General features: G+C 37.1%; 1 protein-coding gene across 3 annotated transcripts; it reads left to right on the top strand.

Annotated features, from left to right (window-relative positions):
* The first annotated feature begins 973 nt into the window (after nt 1–973).
* On the top strand, nt 974–13,291 carry ark2n (arkadia (rnf111) N-terminal like PKA signaling regulator 2n). 3 transcript variants are annotated; one of them, XM_055180144.2, is made up of 5 exons: nt 974–1,175; nt 3,753–4,511; nt 11,841–11,915; nt 12,430–12,514; nt 12,613–13,291. In XM_055180144.2, exons 2-5 carry the CDS (start codon nt 3,824–3,826, stop codon nt 12,776–12,778), a joined length of 1,014 nt encoding a protein of 337 aa, XP_055036119.1. In that variant the 5' UTR covers nt 974–1,175; nt 3,753–3,823; the 3' UTR covers nt 12,779–13,291. The 3 variants fall into 3 exon arrangements, with proteins under 3 accessions (XP_055036119.1, XP_055036118.1, XP_055036120.1); XM_055180145.2 differs by lacking the exon at nt 11,841–11,915 and having other exon boundaries at nt 976–1,175; XM_055180143.2 differs by lacking the exons at nt 11,841–11,915; nt 12,430–12,514; nt 12,613–13,291 and adding an exon at nt 7,654–10,196.
* The last annotated feature ends 8,081 nt before the right edge of the window (nt 13,292–21,372 follow it).

The following is a 21,372-nucleotide window of genomic DNA, read 5'->3' as shown; positions in this document are numbered from 1 at the left end:
TTCAAATGGGGCGGTGGTGAATCCTCTGGAAGTTTGTACAGCCCACTTGCGGCTAAAGCTCCACCCACTTGCTGCTAACCCACCCATTTGCAGCTGGCTCCGACCTCCATTTATACCCGTTTCGTTTTGAACAACCTCAACGCGTTTCGAGAGGCAGGGGATAGAGTAAGGTGACCAGACATCCTCGTTTTTCAGGGACAGTCCCATTTTTTGGTGTTCTGTCTTCGGGTTGAGCTGTCCCTGGAAATGTCCCCGTTTTACAACACGCCCTGAACAAATACAGTGTAAAAACCTGATCAACAATTAGTGTGCGGAGTACCAGACCTGAGCAGTCATGTAATGATCATTTTCACCAGCAGATGGGGCTGCAAGCTACACTGATTACTTAGTCGCGCACCACTGCTTTAGCGATTAAGAATTTACTACGAGACACACGAGAAAGCGTCATCAAGTTATCATCAATCAAGTTATCGGGTTTAAGGTACTAACTACTCATGTTATATTAAATAAATAAACCAATAAAGTGAACTGATCACAACATGGTACTGAGCATTTGTTTTGTGTAAATGTGTTTTTGAATTATTCCTTCTGTTCCTCATTTATAATGCTATGAAATCAGCTGAAGTAGTAACTTTAATCACACTTAATGTCATATCTGTGCAATGTAAAAAGGAAAACAATGACTTAGATTCACAGAAATTAATTGAATTATACATTTTTAATTAAATAACAAATGAGATTTCAATGAACAATTGAACTAGGATATGTCCCCGGTTTTTATTTGAAAAATCTGGTCACCTTAGCATAGAGGAGAAAAAAGAATGTGTTTTTTGAACCATAAACCACGCAAACACGTATTATACTAAATACACAAAATAACATTGTTTTTAGCAATGTAATAGGGGTTCTTTAATAAACGCAACACTTCTCCAAACCTCATGGCGGCGCTGTTAATGTTCCTCGGTGTCATATCAGCCGGAAGTGACGCGTGCACATTTGTTCCAGCGACGGCTAGTGGGGACATTTTAAAATAGCAAACTGCTAAAGGGGTCGGAAAGTCGAGAACCCAGAGTTGTTTTTCGTATAATATATATAAATTACACATTTCCATGTACATATGAATACAAGCGTAAGATGCTGAGGAGAAAAGACACATGAAGACAGATTTGATTCAGGTATGCGTCTGCTGTTGCGCTAAACGCGCGCGTCCTTCCATTTTGATCCCTTGCCGCAGTTTTGAGTCAAACCTGCTTTGACTTTATATAATGTTAGTATTTAAACATGTGCACACGTATTCTCGTTTTGATTTTCTAATGTGCCGGTTATGTGCTGTTACGAGTGAACTTCCAGACTTTGTGTTGTGTCGCAGACTGAGTTGCTTTATCTGCAGTATCTCACATTAGCAGATGCAACTTTTGTGTACGACGGTTTTACTTTATTTCGTTTCCTCATGCTGAGTTTATGAATTCAAGCATTTATATAGCGATAGCATTGCAGTGTTTTGTACACAATGTCCCAAATCTGATTCTTCTAACATTATTTGATGAAGTGCAAGGAGATTAAATGTAGTTACATGCGCCATTGTGCAAGCAGTGTGATGCGAGATCTTTATACATGATGCATTAAGGTGTCTGACTCGGTCTGATGTGTTAGGTTTCAGTCTGGTCTAATGGCGCGAGAAAATTGATAATTTAATTTGATAGACTAAAGTAACCACAATTTGCATTAAAATACCTGTTGTTAATGCAATATATATCTATCTGTATGTATCTATATATATTTATGGGTGTCACAACAGAACCCAAACGAGTAAACAGATGCACAAGAACTTCTGCATATCAACTTTCTGTCTGGTTACCCAAACCCACTGTAGCTCATTGACAGTAAAATCGGGAAGTACAAAACGGTATAGTTATCTGTGTATGGTTATTGTGGCTTTGCTCATCAGATATATCGGTTTAGTCATTACTGGTAAATGCTGATTAAAAGTAAATGGCTAGGTTTTGTGGTTACAAACAACGATGCACTTTGGTTTCAATATTCTTCTCACCAACCCACCAACTTTAGTTTTATCACTGTCATTAATTTTGTCAAGGCAAGCATAGAGGTCGACGATAGTGGATTTTGCTGATACCAATAAATAAGTGTGTCCCTACTTGCCGATAACAGATTAATCGACCGATAGTTTTTAAAACGGATACTGGATAAAAAGTACTTTATTTGTTTCTGTTTTAACATTTAATGATTAAATAATCAAAATAACAACAGATGTATTGCAGTGATGATAAAAAAGAACTGAAATCAGATTTTGATTTGTTGGATGTGTTAACGTAGCCGACAGTTGTATATAGTTTGCTTTCTCTCGTTATTAGGGCTGTCACAATGATTAAATAATCGTCTCATCGCAATTGTTTGACCTCATCGCGATGATTTCAGATCACCGCAATGATTGCAGCGCCTGTATAAATGAGACCATATCAGATTACTTTAAAATATGTGTTATGTGCATTAAAATTACTGCCAGGTAAACCTTGCAAAATATTTTATTTAAATAATCACAACAATGTGTGAAAATGATTTAATAAACAAACAAAAAAATTTATGAGAATTAAATCAAAGCAATAAAGCAGTCAATTGATCTGCATAATCGGCACAATTTATTAGGCAATTAACCGTCAGCCAAATTTCTTAATCGTGACAGCCCTTGTTATAAACGTAAAATATTTATAAAAGTAACCGGCTGGAAATAAACTAATGCAAATCGATTGTAATAATCATGACATTAAACATTTGGGTTGGATTTATCTGCGTGTATTTTTGTGTAACTGAGGTACTACTAATATTAGCATCCTGTCAGCCTTGACAACAAATTAGGGATCGGCCGATAACTGCTTATTTTTAATATTATCGGTTATCGGTCTGATAGCAAAATTAGGCCGATAAATAAAAGCAGATAAATTATGGATTATTTTGGTTTGTTGAACCACTTCACTTGCTCATTGCTGGCCATGTGGAGTTTTGATTGGTGCTTTCTGTGACATAGCACGAAGATGACACATGTTGCGGGCTTAAGAAGAGTATGCTACTCTAGCGCAAAGACAAGATGTCCGCGGTCTGGGAGTTTTTCATTGTGAAATTAATATGAATATTTATCGGCCTATATATATCGGTTATCGGCCCCCAAATATAAAGAGTTATCGTTATCGGTATCGGCCAAAATGTCCATATCGGTGCATCCCTACAACAAATTTAAGTTCCTGCTGTTGTTTCTCTGCTAATGCAACATCTATTCAGCAGATTAATTACTTTATTATGATATAAAGCAACGTACACACTATCGGCACGGATTGTTCCACCAATAAACTATCGGTGGCGTGCTGATTAATCGGTCTACCTCTAGCAAGCATCTCTATTACTGTTGTTTGTACTTTTTATGGTTAAAGGGGTTTGTTCAAATCCATGCAAGTATCAAACTTCAAAGTGTAACTCCTCATGTAATGAGTGTAGTCGAGGTGTGTTTTTTATTTTTTCAAGTAATAAGGCTAAACGTTACGGATGATAGCTTGTTATATTATAAAACCTTTTCATGGTCTTGTAAATTACAATTTAGCAGACATTTTTATTTAAGAAGATACTTTATTCTCCCTTTACTCTTGTGATTATTTTTGTGATTTAGTTCTCATAGTGCGAGACACAAAAACAAAAATTTCATGTTTTTTAGGTTTTGTATTGACACAGTTGTTCTCTTACAGGTCAACCGCCCCTCTTTATCACCTAGCAACTGCCACTACAGAGACGTTGCCCCTGGCCCCGCCCTCCAGAGATGACTGATGCCCAGAAGGCCAACGAGCTCCCTGAATGCCCTTCAGAGGGCGGGGCCATCGCAGAAGAACAAGACATGCTCCTGAAACAAGAAACCACGTCCACCAGCTCACCGGCTTGTGAAGAGCCAAACGGCATACAGAGTCCTGAGAAAGAGCCCGTCCCTGGCCTACTCTCCATGCCATGCTTACTGAAAGAGCTTCACAGAGACTCCGCCCCCGGGCAGCCGCAGGAAACGGATCCTTCGACCACCGCTCAGCCCGGCCCTCAAGAAGACAGCGACTCGTCCGTCTGCCTGCGATCGCCATCCTCCTCCGGTCATCTTGGCGACTCGGACACGCTTTCATCTGCGGAGGAAGCCGCCGCACCCACCCAAGCTGCGAGCAGGAAGTCACGGCGTTCGCATTCTGAGAGCGACACGTCCTCTGTCGCCATGGCAGCCAAGAAAAATCGTTGCCAGGAGAAGCAGGTGAACGGGCGGGTTCGTGTGAGGGGTCCACGGAGCCAGAAGCAGAAACAGCGCATGCGACAGTTGCGGCAGAAACGGGAGGCTGCGGCGAGGCGCAAGCCTGACGTGCTCCAGGACAGCAGTACGAGCGACAGTGACATCACAGCCCACTCTTCATCGTCGTCACCGTTAACTGCCTCGTCTGACAACGAAGGCGAGACAATCAACTCTCACGCGCCAGGTAAGCGTGCAAACTAGTACACAAATTATGTAGTCTAGATGTAGTTAGTCTTGATTCTCAAAACGATTCACAAAACGCATAATTGGGTATTTAATATTTTTAAGCAAGCAGTACATTAACAAACACAATGTATCTTACTTACAAGTTATTCTCATGCAAAGCCACAAAAATCTGACACTGATTTAATCACAGACTTTTCAAGCAACAGCACTCCCTCTGTTATTTTAAGAAATACATTAAGAATTGTATTGAGAATCATTTCAGAATTACCCTAAAGGCAAATTCACACTGATCCAACTAATGCCACCAAACTTCTTATATAAGAATGTCAGTGTTTGTTGGATCGGTGTTAGTTAGCCTTTAGTCAAATCATGAGGAGTCTAATATTCCCTCTGCTTGTCCTAAACCAACACATGTAACTAAAGTCATCATTAGTGTCTCATTTTCTCTCATGCATTGTTTGGTGCATGTCGACAGAACGTCAGAGTAATTCTTGACAATGGCTCGTGGATCAGGCTAACCGCTTTTAAACGCATATTTTGCACCAATCAGAGCCCTTGATTTAGTGCATGTGTGTTAATTGACCTCATACATAAACCACTTTCCTTTTTCAAAATACGGTAAAAGAGGTCCGCTAAATCTACCATCCCTGTAAGACCAAACATTTTAATAAATGCAGAATAAAGTCCATGTGATTGGGTAAATTTGCAGTAAGGTTTTAACTAAAGGCAGATTTGTTGTTCTGTCTTTGAGTTGTCTTAATGTCGTGTTCATGTTGTGCATATTTGTGGTAATATGTGTTGTGTCTGCATTGTTCTGTTCATTTTGTGTGGGGTAAATAATTGTCTTGTAAAACATCAACTGCAAAGACAGTCTCCACTAGAGGGCTTAGTTGGGCTTACTTGGTGACATGGTTTTAAGGGATAGTTCAAAATCATTTACCCACCCTCCTATATGAATTTCATTAATCTGTTGAACACATTTTAAGAAATTATGGTAAACAAATAGTTGGCGGCACCCACTGACTTTCATAGTATTTGTTTTTCCTTCTGTGGAAGTCAGTGGGTGCCAGCAGCTGTGTGGTTACCATCATTTATTAAAATATCTTCTTTTGTGTTCATCAAAATAAAGAAACTCATACATGAGGGTGAGTAAATGTCAGAATTTTTATTTTGAGGTGAACAATAACTTTAATCTCAGTATCTCTGATCATGGGTTGACGTAACTATGGTTTTTACAGTTTGAAGCTTACAGTTTTGCTGTAGTTACAGGTCAGGATGGGTGTCCAGTTAGTAAATTGATGTGGTTGACTACTTCATATCAATGCTGCTGTATTTAGCATAATTTTTAATGGTATTTTTTGGCTGATACCTTTAGAAGTGTAATAGTGTTAGTTATAGCGCGCTGAGAGCGTTCTGTGGTCGCTAACGTTAAAGGGCTTTCAGCGTGCTAAAATGCAATCATCATTTATATTCAAGGATTTTAAAGCACCACTGGTGTAACGAAATTATCAATGAATTACTGGCAATGCCGTATGAGCAGTGTTACTTTTATAGTGCACAACCTGTAACTATTTGTCATATATTTGTCAGTTAGTGTAGAAATGTGTTCGTGTAAATATATAGCTAAGTATACATGAATCGTTAATTGTTAGTATACATGTATTGTTAAGTTTACATATATCCTAATCGTCAGTGAAAATATATCTCGAAGCGTACATATACCATGAACCGTACGTAAGTGGTCATGTAGTGTGTACATAACATTAAACTTCAGTGTACCTATATCACTAAGTGTACATATACTGTTAATCAGCAGCGTACATATACCGCTAAGGGTACATATTCAGCTAATCATTAGCGTACATATACCGCTAAGGGTACATATACAGCCAATAGTAAACGTACATATATCGCTAAGTGTACATATACCCTTAGCAGAAGTGTACGCACATCTTCAAGTAGGTATTGCCCGGTTACCGGTTTCAAGGTATACCGAGGTTTTAAACAGCCAAGGTTTCAAAACCTCGTTTCCGAGGTATGAGCTGTGTTTATACAAAATTCATAAAGTCTGTACAAAAAACATTATATATATATATATATATATATATATATATATATATATATATATATATAAAATTATTTTTTTGAAAGCATATTATAATTTAAATGCGTTATTTTTTCCTGGCATTTAAAAATAACACATTTTAGGTTGGAATGGTAATACCGCAACAACGTAAAACCGTGGTATTTGTGCTTAACCGTCAGAATCTTATACCGCCCCATCTTCAAGTGTACATATACTGTTATTCGTGACTGTTCGCAAAGTGTACAAAAACAGCAAAACGTTAGTGTACATGTATGCTAAGTGTAATATTGGTAATGTTAATCTTTTGTGTACCTATATCGTTCAGCGCACATATACCATCAACCGTAAGCGTCCATATACCGGCAAACGTACATATATCGTCAAACGCCAGCATATGTATACCATTAAGTGTACATATACTGCTAACCTTTAGAATACATATATTGTTAAGTGTACATATACCCTTAGCGGTTGTGTACATGCATTGCCAAGTGTACATATACCGCTATTTGTTAGTGTTCAAATACCGCAAAGTGTACATATCGCAAATCGTTAGTGTACGTGTATGCCAAGTGTACACAACGTTAAACGTCAGTGTACCTATATCGCAAAGTATACATATATCGCTAATCTAAGTGTATATAAAAAAGTCCCTAAAAAGTTTATATTTTCAGAATGCACATAGTTTCAAGCAACTCAGACTATTGACCAAATTGACATCTAATTGTTAATGGGAGTCAAAACGTATACATCACTTTAGGATCAGTACAGACAAGGGCTTGGATAATATATATGGAATATCCCGCTGTCTTCTATCTTCACACTTTTCTATTCTGAGGGTTTACTGGGTGCACATGCATTTCTTACTCTTTGAACTATAAGCCTGTCTTTAGTCTTGATCATTGGTGAGCTGTATTCAAAATTCACTGCGAGAGCTGCATGACGTGTTCCCAGCATGCTCGCCGGTGTGCACGCAATAACGCCGCCCACTTTCTGCATTCCGCATTCCTATTTGTCTGACGTCTCTCTCTCGGCACTGCCGTCTGTCTTTAAGCTGGTCAACGCCGAGCCGAGAGTTCCGGAGCTTCAGCGCGAGGGCGGGGCCAATTCGACATGGGTGTGGCCGGCACCAGTCTGGGCGGAGTCTTGGAGGAAGCTCTCACGAGATTCGCCGCGATGCAGAGACAGACCGAGGAACGCTTTCGCGTGTGGATGGACAGACTGACCCGGCTGCATTCAGACGACGATCTTTCGTCCAGTGAAAATCCGGAGGTGCGGAGCCAAGTTAGTTCGTTCCTGCCGTCGTCCGAGTCGCAGGAGACTTTGGCGGCCTATCAGATGGCCCGAATGAATGCCAACCTGGTTCAACCAACACAGACTGCCAGCCTTAATGGAAACGTGGATCCATCCGAGCCAAACGTTTGAGGAACGTTACCATCGCTTGTGCCGACTCGATCTGACTGCTCTTTAATGGAGACTCAATGCACAAACTTTTTTCTTTATTTCCCAATAAAACATCGTAACTCTCCCTTAAAAGCTCTCTTATACGCATTTCTCTTTTAAAAGAAAAGTTTGCCTAAGTTTAAATTCTGTCATTTACTCAAATTCTAATTTTCATTCGTAAAACACAAAAGGTGAATTTTGTAAAGAATATTCTGGCCACTCCTCGCCTTGAAATGAAAGTAATAAGGGGACTGAATTTTTCAAGCTCTAAGTATAATAAAATTTAAATTTAGCTCAAATTCAGGCGTTCTGAAGCAATACGATAGCTTTGTGTAACTTATTTTGGTCTGTTACACACACACACGTTACATTTTATTCTTAACATTTTTTAAGAACTTGACAACTTCAGTCCCTGTTTTCACATTTTGGGGTGAACTAACCCTTTAACTTCATCTGTCTCAGCTGTTTTTCTTAATGTGTAGTCGCATCTCAGGGCGCCGCCACAGTCAGTGCCTTTGTGAGCTCTTGTCTTTGGAGAGCCAGTTCTTCCATTCACTTGGAGTCGAATCTTGTAGTGAATCATTTAAATGAATCATTTGTCTTCCCCGTAGAATAACAATGACTGACGAGTTGTTTCTCCAAAAGACTCCTGAAGTTTTTTTCCTTGACTGCCATTTTGTGTGTTTGTCTCCTCATCCACGTTCACTTAGATCACTCGGACTGGCACGTCTACCAAAGAACTCGTACTCTTTGTTTGCATTGTGGCTTGTTCTTACAGGTTCTTATTTAAACGCTTCTTCCAAAGCAAAACGTGCATGAAAATAGCTGGAGTGCTGTGATGTTATGACTACATGCACTACATTAGTTTAAATGCTAAGTACTAACCTAAAACTCGGACGAATGAGGATTTGTTCATTCAAACACTAATATCAGTGCTGCGTATGCAAATACACTGGAATGATGTTACTTAGAAATGCAGAAACTTTAGATGAAATTGTCCCTTTGCAAATACATTTGTTATATTCACATAAATGCACAGTTATTGTTTAGTTAGTAGGCACGTCTCCCAGTCATATTTTGCATCAAAATCAAGAAAACATTTACAATTATAAAGATTTTTGGGTATATTCCTTTTACTTTTAATACTTGATGCATTTTGTGAGATTTTCTTTATATTTGATCATGATTCTCATTGATGAAAACGGTGCGTTGTTTTGTGTAGTTTTAAATCGCCAAATGTAAAATTGTTTTAATATTTCATACATGTATATCGACAAAATATTTTAGACAATTTAGACATAAAAGGTAATATTTTGATTTTGGAGTTGAATATGACTGGGACATTTTGGGACATGTTTTGTGACATTCACACATACTGTAATTTTACTATAGTGACTTGCAAGAGGACTTCAACCATGTTTACTGTGTCTGAAGAAGAATGTTTACGGTTTTATTATTATTATTTTTTATTATTAAGATAATCAGGCTGCCTACTGATTTTAATATCAATGTTTTAGATGTCCTCCACGTAATTCATAGATTAAGTACTTGAATAAGTATTGAGTAACCAGAGATGGTTGTTTTTCTGTATGTCATCGATTTACAATAATAGTCTCTGACCAAAACCAAAAGTAGGTCAGGTAATGTTTTTTGTTTTTTTGGTGTTTTCATGTCTATCATGTAACACAATATTGAGGTTTGATGTCTGCTCTGTTACTAGCTGGTAAATAAATATATACACCTCACCTCATGCACCTTTTATGTGGTTTTAGTGTAAAATGAATGCAGTTTTAACAAGTACTGTTTCTGTTTAATAGTCATTCAAAGTAGCATTAATGTCGTCTCACATAATGATTGTTGATGCTTTAAGTTAAAAAGTCACTTGGATTTGTTGTTTCTGTAAGACGTCTTATGCGGGGTGAAGATATTAACACTTGTGACTAGTTAAGGAAATGTTTATTAGAAATTGCAACATAAATAACAGTATATAAGAATGACGGTCTGTAAAGTAACAAGCAATTTATATAAAAACAAGTAGGGTTGGGCGTTCATTCATATCTCTGTAATTTTGGGATTCTGCAAAGTGGAATAAATGTTTCTATACAAATCAAAGCCTTATGTGAGATTAAAGTCACAATTATTTTTATTAAAAGGCATGTGAAGAAAATAAAAATCAAATATGGGTGTTTACACCCATTTTGAAAATATATAGCTGCACAACACGCGAGCTGGATAGAAAGTTTACGTCTGAGCTCAGTGTACATTTCTGGCAAAGGATTCTGTTGCAAAGATAAATATCAGACCATAACAATCTAGGCCGTGTTGTCTCATCCTTTAATGCACCTATATATTACCAAAACTTAATATACTGTCTGCCCACCTCTGTAAAAACATCAACCTTTTTTCTGAAGGGTAAATTCATTGTAAGAAGTTCCTCAAGGTAACTAAAACTTATCTTTTACATGTCTCCATTTAGCCACACTTTCCAAATTAAAGATGTTTTGGAAAAGAGAAAAAGTAAATGTTTTGTGGATGAGACAATATTGGGGTATTGCAAAAATATTTGGGGTTGGGTTTCATTGTTTTTATCAGAGATCAACACATGATGTTTTTTTTTTTACAATACCAGATATTTGGATGCTTATGTGCCCGATAATATGCTGAAATATAACATCCCTGTTTGGATCCTAAGGAATGAATGGGGCTAGGCTAAATGCTAACACATCCACGACGCGCTGTGAAAAGATGAAGTGCACACATTAGAAAAAGATTGGGATGTATTATTCGTCTTAGTTGAGGTAAGAACATAGTAAAATATTGAAAAACGGTGGTGTTTTCCTTTAAGGTGAGTGTGTCTGCTGCATTCTGTTGTAATGACACAGGTTTAAATAAAGTTTGATGACATTGAGAGCATAAACGGTCAGCGTTGTTTCTCTAAATATGTTGTAAAGTAAAGAAGAATTCTATAATTTTTATATTGTTGAATCAAATGTTAGTTTAAAATACACTTCATTAACACATTTTACTGTACAAATAAAAACAATACTGTATAACATAACATAGTTTCAAAACCAGCAAATTATTGCAAAGACATGCAGTACTTAAAGCATTTTTTTTTTTAAATGAGCACATTTGTGATGCATTAGTGTTTGGTGACCTGATACTGTAATGAAGATTAATGTATATTTACTGTTTAAAAAGTAAAATTTACAACTTTAAATAAATAACTGTACATGCCTAGGATGTTTGCGTTGTAATAATGTACAGGGAGACTTTAGATATAAAAATGGAGACTGGTAAAGTAGTGTTTTATCATTGAAATCTGATAACGTCCTATGAATTTAATAGAATGTTTGTGCCTACCAATATTGTGGTGCGGTGGCTTCACAATTGTGACGTCATGCAGAATCCGTGTCATTTCACTTTATTTATTATGACTCAACTTGTATACTTAAATGTTCTGATTTCTTTGTATGAATTCAATATTTGGCTTGATGGCTAGTTGGCTACATCTGGTGGAAATTTTATGTCTAGAAATGATGTGTATATTTATTTTCCCCACTGTATATATGTGGTACAAATTTATGCTGCACATACTGATATATCATGAAATGCACTATAACTCGCCTTGGATTAAAAATGCAAACGTATTGATTGGTTGAAAATTATCCCTAAATTTAAGTATTTCAATGAGCAGTGCTGTTTACTATTTAGGCTAATAAATGATAAATGTAGCTGTAATATGCTCGTACATACGATACGCCATTGAATCTTGTCATCTGTGTATGTGTGTTGCAGTGGGTCCTGCAGTGGTTGGGCATTATGATATATCAGACACAAACTCTGAACAGGAGCAGTCAAACCCCCTCTCAGGTTTGTTTTGACCCAAAACTCTGAGCTGGTAGACTATTCATAGTATGAATGAATCATACTCTATCCAAAATAGTAGGTGCACTGATTTTTCAAAAATATTGCCAACAATCCCTTCAGCTGCAGAAATTGGAAACGCTGAAGCTGTTATTGCAGTTTTAAGTTGACCTAAATTTAATGTTGAAAGCCAGATGTAGGTACATTTTACTAAAGTTCAAACACTGACTTTGACCAGCAGCAGGTGCAGCTCTTAGAGTTTGGGACAGGACTTGCATGCAAACACTGTGCAACAAAGTGGCCTACGCTGTGTACTAAAAGTACATACTGTTATTGCGTTTGTTGCACAGTAGTATGCAATTGGGACACAACAGATAAAATAAATACTTCACCAAAATATTTTAAAAACAATTCTATAGCAAAATGCATCTTTTGTAGGATGTTAGTTGTTGTGTGTCTAAAATGCTGTGAATGTAGTTTTTGGTGATATGGTAACATTAGCTGATGTTGTCTCATGCAGGTGCTGTTGAGGTGAAGCCGTCTCAGGTGAGTCTGGCCTCCACAGACAGTGAGGTGGAGATCGTTGGAGTTCAGGAGAATGCCAGGTGACATCATTTTCATCGAATTCATCACATTTAGTATTGCTTTTTATTTTCCATTTGGGTACTATTTTAATGCATTCATATATTTAATATTATTATAGCGTCGTCTCGAGATTTCCACGTGGTGGAGTGATCCAGTCGATTTCCTCTTGGAAACAAAGAGCACCGCCCCCATGGACGTCAATCTCCGCCCAGTCAGGGTGGGTTCCGCCTCCTGAGGTGGTGGATCTGACGCTGGATGAAGACAGGCACAGATATCTGCTGTGATCAGATACATGCACACACCTGAAAACACACTCACATACACGCATATGAACGTGATTGGTGGGCTGAGTGACTCGATACAATCCATTAAATTTCACTGTTGGATCTAACAACGCAGAACAAAGGTTCATTGTTCAGGAAGTCATTTAGATAACTCATGAAAATGGTAACCCTTGTCTTCTGATACACTTCAATATATACCTGGTTATTTATTTGTCACTGTGAGACCGTAACATGAGTAAATGACGCCTGTTTTCTATATAAGGGTCAGTAATGATTAGATATACACTTTATTAAGATCTTTACTTTATAAAGTCCTATTTGTAAGATATATGATATTCTAAAATACATTTTCAAGAAGCTTTTGAGACTGAATGTAGTACTAAGGCATTGTGGGGCGTCAGTGTAAAATGTTTCAATTCATGATACCAAGAACACGTCCAGGTCATATTTTACCCCGAAAAGGCAAATGACTGAGAAATAAGAACAAAAAACTTCAAAATATCTTCTAGTAGAGATCATGTGTTTGTGTTTGTTTTATATAATAATGATACGATGCAAAAAAGTTTAGCGCTTTAAAGTGTAGGCTTCATTTTCTTAATGCAATACAAGCATTTTTTCTTTTAATTTAAGGGGTGAAATGTGAACTTCACCCAAAACCTAATTGCTCTTCAGGGATGCTTTGATCTTTCATCCATGACTTTCAGATAGTTTGGAGTCACTTTGGTTCCCCCGCCCCACCTGCACACATTTAAATCTGCTGTTCGCCTCAGGAGTCCCTTGCCGATACATCCCAGCCGATACATCCCCGCCCCTTCCTGTTTTAATGATGTAATTTCCTGCTGGTGAGCGAGCCTGTTACCGACAACCTGCTGGTCACCAGAGAAACCACCCCACTGCTCTGTGTGCGCGAGTGTGGATGACGGTGCATTCACACGGGGCGTAAGCGTTGACGTTTAACGGAAGGCTTGTCTGAAGCGTGCCAACAGCCAATCACAGTCGCCGCAAGACATGCTCCGGTCTTCCATAATGGCTGGCCCTGCCTAGGTTATTTGCATAAGGCGATCTGATTGGCTAACGTTGCCACTTGAATAGTTGAGAAATGTTCGACTTCTGCAGCAGACGGATCCACAATTCAGTTCGGCAACGCATGACGTCACCCATTAAAAGTGATTGGGAAGAGTTAATGCTTACCCCCGTGTGAATGCACCGTGAGATGCGTGTGTTCACTGTCAATCATTTGATGCTGCTGTGTGGGGAGACACCTTGAAGTGTGCGGTCCTCACTTAATACTGCATTCGTAATACATTTGTGTGTGTGTTTGTGTGTTATGAGCATTGAGTTTATCAGAGCATGTTTGTTTTTGTATATCATGCATTAGATACAAGCCCTTGCTTTTATTATGCCAATTGAATTCTTGTTTCAGATATCTGCTTGTGAATACAATCAATGTGTGACAAGAAAAAATGTGATTTTTGTTTTCTAAATGGGGGTCTAATTTGCATATAGACGACTTGGGCAGTTTAACCATTACTTGGCTTTCAATATGTTTCAAAAGTTACATCATGCTATCCCAGAACACCACTAAAACTATTTATTAATATTTGCTATATTTGTGTTTTACTTGATGTTACATTTTTACCGTTTTGGAATCCATTCAGCCGATCTCCGGGTCTGGCGCTGGCACTTTTAGCATGGCTTGGCGTGATCCATTCAATCTGATTGGACCATTGGCATGGCGCTAGAAATGGCCGGGGAGTTTTGATGTTTTTCCTATTTGGGGCTTGACTCTTCTGTGGTTGCATCGTGTGCTAGGACCGACGGAAACATTTTAAGTCGTGATTTTCTAGGCATATATGGCTAGAACTATACTCTCATTCTGGCGTAATAATCGCAAGACTTTGCTGCTGTAACATGGCACTGCCCGAAAATAGTCCCCTGCCATTTGAAAGTAGCCAAGGTGACTATTTTCAGGCAGTGCGTAATATCTGCCTAGAAAATCACAACTTGTAGTTTTCTGTCGGTCTTGGTGCACGATGTGGCTACGGAGGAGTCAAGTTTTGAGTGGGAAAAACGTTGAAACTCTTTGGTTATTCTTTTGGCGCCATGCTGGTGGTCTGGTCAGATTCAATGGATTATGCAGAGCTATGCTGGGGGTGCTAGCGCCGGACCCGGAGATCGGCTGAATGGATTCCAAGGCGGTGGGGATCGGTGTTTAACTCTGGGGGCGCTGGAAGATGAGCATATTTTTAAAAAAAAGGGGAATGTCCCTTTAAAAACTAGGTTGAAGAGCAATATGCATCTTGAAAACTGCATATTTAAGAATATTGTTCACCATAAATGAAAATTGTCATCGGTTTCTCTTCTTTCTGTCATTCCAAAGACTACTCTTTCACTGTAAAAAACTATGTAATGAAGAATCTGTACACTTCATGTATTGGTGACCGAAGCCGCTCGCAATGAAATTTAATGTTTTGAACTGTGCATGCTTGAAATAATTACTACACTACACTAAAAAAAGCATTGGGTTAAAAAGGGACATACCCAGCTGTTGGGTTTATTTTACTTGACCCACATTGGGTTGAAACAACCCAACATAATTTAGATTACAAACCAGCAGATTGGGTTAGTCTCTTTTTCCCCAGTGCTGGGTTGTTAATAACAGCTTTGGCCAATGGCAAGACTTGAAGTGAATATTGCTTTAGATCTCTAACAGTGATTCACGCAAAGCTGTTTAATGGGTTTGAAGGACTTAAAATAAAGAGTGCAAGTGAACTACTACATGGGACAGCTAATGGTCACTATACATGTTTATTGTACAGATTAAAAACATTCTTCAAAACTTCACAGTTTTTGTGTCCTGAAGTCATACAAATTTGGAATGACATGAGATGGAATAAACAAGGGCATTTTCATTTTTGGGTCTTGGGTCTTGTTAAGTCTGTTTGACATCAAAAGAGAAGTTTCTTTAAGCAAGTAAACATTTTGCTTTTCGTCCTCAACTTTATTTGTCAGACCACTGTATATGAGCAGCACTCTGAATGTGAATTTCTCTGCTTCATCCTGTATTATTTGAGACATCGACTTTTGACGATTCAAAAGTGGGAGTGATGAAGCCACACTAGCTAGTTTCCATTAAAGACAAATGTCGACAAACAACTATTCCGAAATAACGGCGTTACGATTAAACAATGTTATGAGACTAAAACTTAATGTCATTGTCTCGTGATAAGTCATTTAAAAAACTATGGCGATGGGTGTGTTCGACTTCATACGGCACTGTGCAGACCAACATGTGGATGACATCAAAATATCACGAGAGTGACTCGATAGCATATAGAGCAGTCGACTCCCCAATAAGTCTTGCTGTAAAGGTGCCATAGAATAAGAAACTGCATTTACATAGATGCATAGATGAATAATACAAGCTCTGTACATGGTAATGACATATCGTGAGCATCAAAAGCATTTTGAGACCAATCTCAACACCAACTGTGACGTTACAGTCGAGATGTACACTCCTACATGTTTACTAATGTGAGCTACTGGCATGAGCCTCAAAGCAGAGCAGAGCTCAACATTATTATTCATGACCATTTCATTCAATGGACAAGTTCTATAGGGTTGTAAATGGACACCTTTTTTGCACTTAATAAAGTCACAAACTCTCTATGTAAATATCAAAGAACAATTTAAGATATTATTTCAATGCATTCTTTGGCACCTTTAAATGATCAGTCCATTGTCTTAAAAAAATCCACTTAATTTACTCACCACCATGTCATCCAAAATGTTGATGTCTTTCTTGGTTCAGTCAAGAAGAAATTATGTTTTTTGAGGAAAACGTTCCCAGATTTTTTTTCATGTGCCACATGAAGTTGACCACACCTCTTCTGTCTTGTCCTCCAATCAAACATACCATGCCATATTTAAAGAATGATTATGTGACTTATGCATGTCAGGTGATTTCTAGGGGAAAAAAACGTTTCCATTGCAGTTTTGCAATATATTCGTTTTTTGCCTGAAAACCCACCTCACCTTGAGCATAAAAACGTTATTTGGGAGTTTATGCAAAATTACAGCGTTTCCATCGGGTGCTATTTCTATTTGCGCAATTTAAAGGGTAATGGAAATGCACCTACTGATGACTTTTTGCCCCTGTCCCAAATGGCGCCCTAAACAGCCATGGCCTTTTTACAAGTCTGCACTTTTGTGACGTAACATCTTTTTTACTGTAAGAAGTCTGCTCCGAAACTTGCACAAGTGCAGACTCGGAAAAAAGTGTGCATATCGACGAATAAGGACAAACGTGACACCTTACGGCAGTGGTCTCCAACGTGGTGCCCTCCAAAGCACATTTTATTAAAAGCCTCTATTTTAATATTTATTTATTATGTATTTTATATTAGCTTGCTTCTTTTATGTGTGTTATCATTTAGAACCATGATAAAACATATCAACAAGTAAAATAAAAAGGTTTTGAGTAGCCTATATAAAAAGTAGCCCTCCAGATGTGTAAGCCCTTGCTCACAAAAAGGTTGGAGACCCCTGCTGCTTTATGGCGTTGTGGACTTAAAGGACATGCACATGGCGGCCATTGTAAGCCCACATCAAGTGCGCCATTTGTGACGGGGCCAATAAGGATTTTGAGTCACTTAGCCCCACCCCTCTAAGAGTTTATTGGTTTACTTGTGAATGAGTGTTGAAAAAGTGAAATATACATTTTGAAAGCAAAAACATGTTGCAGATCTGATGTTCTCTGCCCTAGAAAGCTAAATCTACTGTAATGTGTTTAAGCTTTTTAAAGATGAAACTCCATAGAGGTAAAAAGTTGACACATCTGTAACTAGAGACTGAAAACACTACCCGACCCAGAGTAATGTGTGACATCTGCATTTCTTGTGTTAAGCATCACGTGTGATCATTGAAGCTGATGTAGATGTTTCTGCCATCTTTCATGATTGTTGTCATCATATGACCCAAACATTTCTCACCCTTCCACTAACCCAAACTGCTGGACTTCTGTACTACTGTTTGTTTTTTGTCTTCTCTAAAACAAATTTGAATAAGTTGTCAAATGATCTCCATCACACACGGTCATAAATTCATACATTTATGTAAAGAAAGAGTTCACCCAAGAGAAAATTATCAACATTTGTTCATCTTTTGTCGTATCACCCCAGTGTTGTTTTCTTCTAAACACAAAATAAGATCAGAATTTTCCGATCTGATTTTCCATACAGCACATGTGGAATGTGATTTATACTGACCACCTCTTAAAAGGGGTATAAATGATAGTCAGTCTTTTACGAGAATTAAAAAGGATTGAAACAGATAGAGATTTGGGCAGGATATTCATTTTCATTACATTTATTCTACCAAATAATTTCAGTTTATGAAGATTTTTTGATTTTATAGAATATCCAGCCTGATCTCACGGGAATTCGTACATGTTTTGCGAGTTGGCTAATTTGTATGAATTCATACAAAGTTAAACATACAAAACATGATTCTCATGAAAAAACAATAACGAAACCTAACCCTGCTCCAAACTCTTAACGTCACAGGGGTCAAGGCAAATTTTACAAAAATCTATGAATGTGGTCGTATGAATTAATACAAATTAGTCAACTCGTAAAATATGTAATTCTCTTGAAATAGCATTGGAATATTGCAATTTATATTAATTCATATGACCACATTTGTACGATTTGATTTCACCCCTGTGATGTTGGGGTTAGGGGCTGGGTTCATTATTGTTTTGTTTTTTTTGTAAATAATAATCGTACGATTTACTTTGTACGAATTCATACAAATTAGCCAACTCGTAAAACGTATGAATTCCCGTAAGATCCGTCTGGGTTGTATTTAATAATATTCGGTAATACATTTTAGCATTTACTAATAAATTTTTTAAATTTAAAGTTGTTAACATTAATGCACAATAAACTAACATGAAAAAAGATTAATAAATACTAAAAATACTTTAGTTCATTGTTAGCTCAAGTTAACTAATGCATTTATTGTAAAGTGTTTTCAAAAAAGAATTGAGTAATCACTGATAGTGGCAAAATGTCACTTTTATCAATTTATATTTAGAGAAAGTGCTGAATAGTAATGTAAAAAATGCTAAAAATTAGATATGATTCACTGTAAAAAATACTTTGCTGCCTTAGATTTTTTGTTGAATCGGCTCGGATTTGCAAGTCATTTCAACTTACTATTATTTATCTTGACTAAAGATGAGTTGTTATAACTTATAAAATATATTTTGTAAGTTGTGACAACTCATCTCTGTTGTATGACTTGTAAATCTGAGTTGATTTAACAAAACATTTTGGGGCAGCAAAGTATTTTTTACAGTGTTGGTGCATTGTATTCATGAGCACGTGATATGATCGATCATGATGCTTTTACAGCAAAGGGAAAGATTTGGGAATCAATTGTGTTTAGATTTTTCAAGAACAACGGGTCCTGTAATCACCATCCACTTTTATTGTATGGAAAACAGAAACTTTTTGTCCGTTTATATTTTACGGAAGAAAGTTGTATGGGTTTAGAAGAATGTGAGGGTAAGTAAATGATAAAATGTTATGTGTTTAAACTTTCCTTTCAAACCTAAATCTCAAATTTCAGAGTGTTGCGCTGAAGTCACTTGCGTTTGAAGTTGCAAGGCCTCCATTTTAACATAATTCGGTCTGTTTTTTTGATCTTCCACGCTGGTCGGCAGTAATTTCTCTATGGCGGAAATGGTGGAGTGTTTTGTGTTTAAGCATTAGAAACAGCAATAACAACCGATCAGACATTAAGCAAACTGTCTCTCATCATGACTGAACTCAACATAAGTCACTTGACCCGAGAGCTATAAAGGAAAGTTTTTGTAAGAATTTCACTGCATTCAACGAACACTTTCCCTTTAATCATGTTACTCTGTTTTATTTTATTTTGACAGTATTTTAAATTAACAGCAAGAAGAGTGTTAATATTTTTTGCTTCTGCAAGTTTTTGTCCTTTAAACATTTATGTAGAATAAAATGAACCTATTTTAAGATAAATAAATAGAGATATTTAAAGAGTACATCTGTGATTCCTGTTTTTATTTAATAAGTTTATAAACTTATAAATGCAGCAGACTTCAGTGTGGGAAAAAAGTTTCTGACCTCTGATCTCAAAGGGTCACAGTTAGGCAGCTGCCACACGAGTCTCTGTTCATCTCTAATGACAAAGAAATAAGAGTTGTGCTCATACAGACACCCGCAGCTGTATGCAAATGTGGGCGCAGTCTGTTGGCTTTAATTCAGAAAAAGTTTTCTGGTCTCAAGTGTTTACATTCACTTTTGTATAACTTGAACAATATAACTGAAGATGTTATGTAAATGCATTTGTATATGAAAAGTTGATAAACCCCGTTCTTCTGTATGAATGCAATACTTCATGATAACACTTTACATTAAGATATTTTCATTAATGCGTCAGCAAACATGAACTATAACAATGAACAATGTTTTAACAGCGTTTATTTATTATTATTAATGTTAGTTAATATTATTGTTTATTCTTCATTTTAGGTTATCATATTTTATGAGGTGGCTATTAATTCATATAACCACATTTGTATGTTTTTGTATGATTTGCTTTCGCCTTGTGATGTTGGTGTTACACTCTAAAAAGTTAAAGGTGTAGCAGAGGATTTTCTCGAATTTTAGAAAAGAACCGCCTTCTCCACTTTTTTAAAAAATGCAATTGCGCAACACTCCTGATTGACAACTAGGAAGACCGATAGTCTTGATGATCCATGCGGAAAAAGAAAATCCTCCGCAATACCTTTAAATTTAAACTTGTTAAACGCTTAAATATTAAACATGTTTAAATATTTTAGATGTTAACAATTGAAGTAATTTTATAAACGTTTTTCACCTTAAATTATAAAAAGTGAGAAAATTTAAGTTTATAAAACTTAATTTTTTAGGTGTTACCAATTAAAGTAAGTTTTTTTAGGTAGAGAGTTTACTTTTTACAGTGTGTGGGGTGGAGTTTCATTATTATTGATTTTTCTAATAATTGTACGTGTTTATATACGATTCACAAATGCATACGAATTCCAGTGAGATCAGGCTGGTTATTACGGAGCCCCTAAGGGGACATGGAGCAAAAATTAAATAAACTTTAGTTTCGCGTGCGCACGTGAAACAATCGCGTTTAGTTTCGCGTGCACACGTGAAACTTTCACGCGCGCACGTGAAACTATCGCCTGGGCACGTGAAACTATCGCTTTCATGTGCATACACGATAGTTTCACGTGCGCACGCGATAGTTTCACGTGCACACGCGAAACTAAACTTTACAAAAAAAATCTGCACATGAAGGTTTCGCGTGAGCACATGAAACTAAACTTTTGATTTTTTTACTCCAAAATGGTGTTTGACATCTTAGATGTTACTGTGTTTTATCACTGCTGGAAGAGTAAATTAAACCAATTAGAATGGAGCCAAAATCTGTTGCATAATATAAAGTTTTACATTAGTGATTTTATACCTAATACACTAAAGATGTGAAACATCAGTAGAAGAACTGATGTCCAAACATGTTTAGAATGC

Source organism: Misgurnus anguillicaudatus, chromosome 9 (assembly GCF_027580225.2).
Source record: "Misgurnus anguillicaudatus chromosome 9, ASM2758022v2, whole genome shotgun sequence".
In the NCBI taxonomy this organism is placed as follows: Eukaryota; Metazoa; Chordata; class Actinopteri; order Cypriniformes; family Cobitidae; genus Misgurnus; species Misgurnus anguillicaudatus.
The sequence above is the reverse complement of the archived record's forward strand: the minus strand, read 5'-3'. Positions and strand labels throughout refer to the sequence as shown.

Excerpts from the sequence above, each read along its gene's own strand:
- ark2n (XM_055180143.2), top strand. The coding sequence starts at position 3,824 with ATGACTGATGCCCAGAAGGCCAACGAGCTCCCTGAATGCCCTTCAGAG. Across the intron at positions 4,512-7,653 it reads AATCAACTCTCACGCGCCAG|CTGGTCAACGCCGAGCCGAG; the intron begins GTAAGCGTGCAA and ends TCTGTCTTTAAG.